Here is an 8,334-nt window from a genome sequence, read left to right as displayed (position 1 = left end):
TATATATATATATCGATATATAGATATATATATATATAGATATAACATGTTGAAAATGTATAAATCCAGGAATCTTTTTAATTTACATTAAATTGAAAGTGTTAAATTGTATTAAATTGAAATGGACTGGAAACCAGTCCATTTTAAATATGAGTTTTGCTTTAACTGATTGAATTATGGGTCATCGAGTCATCACAGTTGAGTCGGCCTACTTTGTTATTTGGGGAATCCAAGGTCTGAGCATAATGTGTGAAGGTAGAAGACCTTCCCTGCTTAGCTCTCATCCACGTGCAGCAAATAATAAATCTTCAATACTCACTCGATTTTGAATTCAGCTTGATTTGAAAATAATCTGTCTGTTGAAATATAACAATACAAAGTAATTTGTTCAACCACAAATAATCTTTTAATGAGTCATGTTACAATACAACTAACCAATAAATAGATAAACAAGTTATAACAGTACCTTTATTCTTATTTGTAGTATTTCAGTTTCAAAGGTTTTAGGGAAATGGTGTGCTTTGCCATTGGCTTGCTTAGACTGGTCCAATTGTTGTGAGGCTGTATGCTTAAATGACATACCAGTAGTAAGAGTAGTAGATAAGTATAGTAGTACAGTTTTATCTTCAGGACGTTATATTATTGACCCTACATTTACATAATTCTGCAGCCTGATATAAACGAGTTTTGGGGTAATTGTACCACAGAATAACAAACTGCATTTGCAAATCTATGGGATCCTTATTTTTTCTATTTTCTATTAATATCCTTCTGTTTATATCCCATATTCAGAAATATATATAGAAATTCACATTGGTCAGTGGATAATTATGAACATCACGGAAATCCTACGGCTCTTCAGGCAAACCAGTGTTTTATGGTGTTATGCTCAGCTTAACACAGAGGCTGATTCGTTAATAATCTCCCTTCCTATTACTTTTCCACAATACATAATTAATGCACAGCTGCCTGCCTTACAACATAGATGTATTTCATGAGACTTGGTGACTCGACTTGAAAGGCTGTTCCTTCAGATTACCATTGTTATGCCGATGATAGGTGTGTTTATGTGACAAATACCTTGATAGGGAATTGTTTAATAATTATCATAATTAATATTATTTCACCTGCTTAACCACTTCCCCTCTCATGGCCTGCCCGACAATGTGACATTTACATAACTGATTCAATGAGAATAAAGTTAATAAAGCAAATTTGGATCAACACAGGGCATAACATAAAGGAAGTGATTCAGTTGATCAACAGAACATATATAGGTACAGAACAGGCACAGATCAGACACATAGGCAAACCATAACTTTGCCATGTAATGTTTACAGTATTTCCCATATAGGTGGTTGCCACAGTTCTTAGTCAAGTCCCATGTTTAAAACACTGTGAGGCAGATTGCATCAATTATGGATTATGAAGGTCCAATGCCTAAAATCTTGGAAACTGTATGACCTTTCAAACAACAATCACCTTAGTTCTATTGTTTCTATAAATGTCTCTGCATTCATCTCAGTAATGATGTTCTGTTATACTCATATCTAGCGGAGAGGCGGTGTCACTCTGGGAGGAATCGTCTTCGTTCTTCCCACTGGACACCGCCTCCTCCTCCTCCTCCTCCTCGGTGCGAGGCTGTCCGTGTTTGCGTCTATGAAGTCTGAGGCTCTGGGACCGACTGAAGCCCTTCCCGCACAGGTCGCAGCGGTACGGCCGCTCCCCGGTGTGCAGCCGGAAGTGGTTCTTGAGACTCGACGCCCTGGTGAAACTCTTGTCGCACTCGGGACAGTCAAACTTCTCCCCAAAGTGAATTTTCTCATGTTCCCTCAAGCGGCCCGACTGGTTAAAGCTCCGCTCGCATAGGGAGCAGCGATAGGGCTTCTCCCCGGTGTGCGTCAGCCGGTGTCTGTTCATGGCCCCCGAGTGTGCAAAGCTCTTGCCGCAGTCCGGGCACGAAAAGGGCCTTTCTCCCGTGTGGACTTTTTGGTGACCCTTGAGCTGACCTTTCTGCGTGAACTGCTTCCCGCAGAGAGAGCACTGGTACGGTTTCTCCCCCGAATGAATCCGCATGTGTATCTGCAGAGCCGAGAGCTTGTGGCAGTCCCGGCCACACAGCCCGCAGCAGTAGGTGGTTTTGGTTTTGAATGGGCACTGTATGGGTGATGTGGGACCGCCCTCCTCAACGAAGACCACGTGACCGGAGTCCTCTTCTGTGGAGTCTACGGGGACACAGAAATGGGTCCAGGTTTAAGACATTGTTATCCTTTATAAGCTATTCTTTGATGTGTGTGTGGACTCTGTCCCTGTTGAATGCCATCACCTAGTGTATTCGATCCGTCCAATGCAGGATCTTATGGAAAGCATCAAGCAATCATTCGTTCTCTGTATTTTTACTCTTTTCCTATACGTAAAAGTGTAATCGCAGTTTATACTGCAAGCAACACAGGCAAAGTCAACAGAAAATGTCAAAAACATATTACATTTACATGCATACATTTGGCAGACCTGTAGAACATGGATGGGATCCATTACCCTCTGTGAAACCTGTTGTTAACCAAGTTGAAATACAGACATACTAAGGTGGTCTTTAATGGAATAGAGCAGGAGAACGGGGAATGGTAGAACAACCCTAAAAAAAACCTGCTTATCTTGAGTTGCTCAACAGAGAATGACAATGCATTTGTTTGGGTATGTTCAAAGTTCGCAAACTAAACTGTGCTGTCGTTCTCTTCGTCCTATTTCGTCCAAATCTCAGCCAGCAAAGGAAAGTGAATGCAGCCTTTAAACTAAAATCTGCAGTGACAGAGAAAGGCAAATTCACAATTCTTAATGTGGTTTTGATAGAAGGTTAATGTATAAGCGGTCAGAAATGTAAAAGTGCATATCCTTGTTCCTCTGCTTCACGTCTTCTGTTTCACTTAGGTGGTGCATGGGAGAGCGGCGGTCTCTTCGATGTGTTACCGCATCTACACTATCGAGTCCAACGTTACAACAAACATTGTTGACCAATTCAAACATGGCTCAGCAGTACACACGATGGTGTCTTCATCTATTTCAAACTTCAGATTACAGAAGACAAATTATCAGTGGATTCAACTATTTTCCCGTCACTGTCTATGTGCGTGACCCTGTACTGGATGGGTGTGTGATGTTGTGCCTCTTTTTAATAAAAAAAAAACAAAACATTCACACTCGTGAATATCATGATATGATACTCATACTGACTCATGGTATGATGTTTTAAAAGCTTACTATTGGCTTCTCCTTCCTGATCGTCCTGTTCCTCCTGTTCATCCTGTTCATCCTTGACTGTGATTCGGATTTCTGGGCTGAGCTCCGGGAGAGGACATTCTTCACAGCTAGAGCCATCAGGGTCAAGGCCCTCTACTGAGGAAAACACAGAGAAACACTTCAACATTAGCCAAGGCAACCACATTGGTCCAGATTGGTCAACTCTAATGGTAGTAAATAGTTAATAATGATAATAACAATAACGGGAGCAGGATACTCTAGGGTAATGAGGGTGAGCAAGCTTAAAGGTTCTGGGTTCAAACCCCAATGTCCTTGAGCAAGATGCCGACTTCTACTCGCTCCTTAAATACTAATACTAATCAAGCGACAAAATACAAAAAAATAAGAAATACAAAAAGACACACACGAGTTGCTTTGGATAAAACGATCAATAGTAAAATATTTATTAAATACCACATAGGGGTTCCTCTTGCTCCTCTTCTTTCACTATCACATTCACTAGTGGGCTGGAGGCGACGTCTTCCATCCGGTCCTCAATTACTTCAACCTCACACCGAGACCCGGCGTCTGAGTGAGGATCCTCGGAAGAGGGGTCCTCGCTTGCCGTACCCTGGCTGTGCAAAGCCTATTGAAATATCGGTGGGTCGTAAGAGATGGTTATTGCATCGCCTTGCATTGGCCTGGATGTTCATAGCATTTTCTCTAAGCATTGTGTAAAAATAAATGTCCCTGATAAAACAAAAAGTAATCCCGCGTTAATATTGCATTACCTCTGGAGAGCTGGAGCTCACCAGCTCTGGTTGATCGGTTTCCGCGGCGATAGCTGTATCCACGGAGACACCGGGGCTGGGCGTGCTTTTGGCCTGAGTGCACGAGCGCTTGTGGTTCCTAAGAGTTCCCGCTAAGGAGAAGTGCCTCCCGCAGTGGCCGCAGGCGTAGGGCTTCTCCCCGGTGTGTATCCGGGTGTGCCTCCTCAGCTCGCCCGGCGCGATGAACGACTTGTCGCACTGGGTGCAGCTGTACGGCTTCTCCCCCGTGTGGGTGCGCATGTGCGTGGTCAGGGTCCACTGCTGGGCGAACGTCTTGCCACAGTCCGAGCAGCGGTACGGCGTGATGCCCGTGTGGAGCCGCTCGTGCCGCACCAGCGTGCCCGACAGGGCGAAGCGCTTGTCACAGAACGAGCACTGGTAGGGACGCTCGCCGGTGTGCGTCCGCCGGTGGTCGCGCAGCTCCGCCGCCGAGTTGCAGCTCTTCTCGCACTCGGCGCACGGGAACTTCTTCCTGGTGAAGCCGGCCACCACCTCCGAGTGCATGGCGTCCAGGTGCGTCTTCAGGTGCCAGTGGCGGGAGAAGCTCTTGAGGCAGATGGTGCAGTGGTACGGCCGCTCCCCGGTGTGGGTGCGCTTGTGCAGCCGCAGCTCCCCCTGGCTGGCGAAGCGCTTCTCGCAGAAGGGGCAGGGGAAGGGCTTCTCCCCCGTGTGCACCCGCTCGTGGATCATCAGCAGGCCCTTCTCGGGGAACCTCTTCTCGCACACGTTGCAGGGGAAGGGCCGCTCCCCCGAGTGGGTCCGTAGGTGGCGCTGGAGCTTGGAGGCGTAGGGGAAGTCTTTCCCACACACTGAGCAGGTGTGCGTGGTGGCCGGGAACTTCCCATTTTCGCATGGATCGAATGCACTTGACTCCTCATCCACGAAGCTGCTGCTGACCCGCTCGCCTGTATTAATGATGTGCAGAGAATTAAATGGGCTGCCATTGAAATGTGGGCCCATACTGTCTCCTGCTAACCAATAACCAGTAAATCAGCCTTATGTTTCTATTGGAATAGCCCTCTATGTTGGAGGGAATATGACACTAATATGTTTGATGGATGGTAGCCAAGGTAAATGGGATGAGGTTTGTTTAGCATTAGCATGTGTTTTCTCTTAAGAATGGCTAGCTCAGGAAAGATTTGACTCTGATTCTATAGATCAATACTGCAACTTCTGATGTTATATATACCTGTGCCCACTAGTTTAGCATTAAAGCAGATGCTTTCCACTTACTTAGCTGTGAAAAATCCACCTCTTCCCCGTCTGAGTTAATCAGTCCTCCTATTTCTTGCTGATCTTCAACCAGCAACAGGACAGGGCTCAAATCCTCGGGGTTCTCTGAGCCCATCGTTCAAATGGTGAATCACCTTGTATAGCACAGCCAGGGGTAAATAAATAACAGTCAGTCAGTGAAACTCAAGCATTACTGTGTTAAGATGTGATGTACAGAAAAGAAGCTTTGCAAGATCAGGTGGTGAGTTTAAATGCACTGTGTGAATCAATACAAGCTGTTGATTCAGTGCTAAACAAACTAATATGTGCACAATAAGGTTCTGTATATGGAACGAATAATTAAACTCCTATAATTAGACCTTATTATCACACACTAGGCCTACATTTGGTAAATAACTAAATTGCAATAAGATGATATTGCAATTTAATCTGACAAATATAATAATAATTGGTATGTAACACAAAATTGTACCTGAATTTTACCCATCATACTCTCATGGAAGTTGAAAAGTTCAACAAACCTCCATAGTATTAGATTACTGAAGAAGACAAAACAGCAAAGATCCCTGCTGCTATATAGGTCAATTATATGCATGCTATAAAGCTTATTATGAGAATGTCAATCTTATACAGTGTTTGACCATGCCAACAATGTCTATCAATTGTGTACAAGTGTTTAACAATGTTTGGCCATCTCAGAGAATGTCAACAATGTGTATGCTTTTGTGTGTATCTGCAAATGTTCTTTCTTAGGCAAGATAATTTATTTTAACTCAACAATAATTAAATACGACAGATATTCGATAATAACGTTAATGACCACACAGTTGTGTTGTATACACTGTAAATAAACAAAATATACATGTAATGAACTCAAGGGCGGGTGAGCTTCATAAAAATATTATAATGCGCCTCACGAATGTAAACATATCCCATTTCCCCGGAAACAATCATTGGTCATGATGACAACTTGTATCTAGGAATATTTCAGCACGGGACGACTGATCCTGCAGGAGTGATATGTGTTTAAGTTGTATTATTATACCCAACATTTGAATGGCGAGGTGACGAGTAGCAAGGAGCGAACTAGAGTCAGATACTTCCATCAGACATCTGCAATAGTGCTGTTTGGATTGTTAGACAGAGCGGTTTAAGTACACATTATAGCCTGATCTTAATCTCTCGTGTCTTTAGACCCTGACTAATCATTTGTCATCGACAATTAAATCACCATTTAAATTAGTATAATCATGCTTAATTGCCCTTAGCCATCACTCCCTGTAACCTTATTATTATTAGTAGTAGTAGTTTTATGATTATAACCTAAATGTCTCATTCATAATTTGGACCAGCAGTTACTGCCCACATTCTTATGAAGAAAATCAGGTTGATGCGTTCGTATTTTGCGTCGTCAGTACACTGTCATCATTAGCACTTCTATGATAAAGGGATGGCCAATAGAAATGACAACATCAGAACAACTTAGGATGCTGTTCAATGAAGCTGACATATAAAAACAAACGGTAAAACTAGCTAACAAGACAATAGAGCTTTGACCAACCTCAACATTGATATTCCTTGGACGGAAAGTACCCGACTGACATGCGTTCACTCATAAATAATTCGAAATATCCTCGTGTCGTTTCATTTTTATTTGTTATGGTTACACCATATATTGGTGCTTTTAGAGCTATCCAACATGTTATCTGCAAAGCGTTGAATGGTAGGCAACATAGCTCTAGCTTACGTTAGCATAACAACTTCCGGATCACCTTCTAAATAAAAGCCTTGGCGTTTCCCTGCTGATTCCATGGACATAATAAAGGCTGATTCGCCACATGCTGTTGCGAATATCTCTCATGTGCGTTCTGCACGAAGTTCTCAGGTATATGAATGCAACAGTATACAATGCACATGTATTACACAGTAAGTGTTTGCCTGTAGACTTTACTTGCAATAATGATCTTGTTTAGAGCAATATATGCATTCCCCTGCCAAATACACAAAGCATAAATCGAATCTGTTCTTTCAACATCAGCAGAACCCGTTGGATAAGAGGTCAGAAAAAACAACAAACACGCCTAAAACGAGCTATATAGTTTAAGATGTTTTCATCGCAGGTTGTAGATTTAAGCGTGCGTGTATTGTACTTTTCATTCAGTGCTGCAACAATGTCCTTGACAAACAATTACCATTCCAAGGAAATAAAAACCGTGCATTAATAGTTGCATTTCTAATGCCAGCATCATTGATCATTAAATATTAATTGAAAATCTTGATATTTTTTGAATGATGAGCATGGACGTATTTTAATGCCAACTGCGATTCATGTTTGCTGTGCCATTTAGCTGAGGCTTTACACTATAATCATTTCAGATTGTGGTTTGACCACAGTGTAGTTTTGTTGAACTTTGTCATCTGAAATAAATCTGGTATATATAAATAAATAAATTGCTACTTTGTGACAACGGACAGGCATGCTTGCCTACACGTTCTTTACCTCCTTGCAAAGGATGGGTGTTGTGATCTGGTGCCACCTACTGTTCCAGATTGCGGGTTACTAGTTTCTGAGAGAATATACATTTCTCTAATGCAAAATTTGGTAATAATGTGCCTGAAACTGCAAATGCGGTGTGCCGTCAGTTTGAATGGTATTAGGATAAATTCTTCTTGCAAACAATGTTCATAGAAACATAATTATGAAGCTGTTTTGTTTCCAAAGTAAGAATACTTTGACAAAGAAAGAAAAAATATGGAAATGGCAATTTATTTTGTCACTCAATTATACTGAAAGATGTACTATTCTTTTTTCAAACATTCTGTAGAAGTTGGCTATGACTTGCTATCTATGTATGGAAGTAAATATTGTGTAGTAACCCAATGTACTTGTGGTCGCTTGTATTCTTTATTTTTTTTTATTTTTCATTATTTTTGGCCCTTCCAAATCCAAAACCCCTCGCACGGCCGACTTAGGAATTCTCTCCCCCTACGTCAAATCCCACTCCAGAAACCTGGGTGTCATCTTTGACTCTAA

General features: G+C 42.2%; 1 protein-coding gene across 1 annotated transcript; it reads right to left on the bottom strand.

Annotated features, from left to right (window-relative positions):
- Nucleotides 1-383: 383 nt before the first annotated feature.
- LOC115540218 (zinc finger protein 2 homolog) lies at nucleotides 384-7,070 on the bottom strand. Its single transcript, XM_030351331.1, has 6 exons — nucleotides 6,862-7,070; nucleotides 5,301-5,434; nucleotides 4,029-4,972; nucleotides 3,712-3,883; nucleotides 3,259-3,393; nucleotides 384-2,225 (listed from the first exon to the last, which is right to left on the bottom strand). Exons 2-6 carry the CDS (start codon nucleotides 5,413-5,415, stop codon nucleotides 1,522-1,524), a joined length of 2,070 nt encoding a protein of 689 aa, XP_030207191.1. The 5' UTR covers nucleotides 5,416-5,434; nucleotides 6,862-7,070; the 3' UTR covers nucleotides 384-1,521.
- Nucleotides 7,071-8,334: the final 1,264 nt, after the last annotated feature.

The sequence above is a fragment of the Gadus morhua genome, chromosome 3 (assembly GCF_902167405.1).
Source record: "Gadus morhua chromosome 3, gadMor3.0, whole genome shotgun sequence".
Taxonomy (NCBI): Eukaryota; Metazoa; Chordata; class Actinopteri; order Gadiformes; family Gadidae; genus Gadus; species Gadus morhua.
This window is presented reverse-complemented; position numbering and strand designations above follow the sequence as displayed.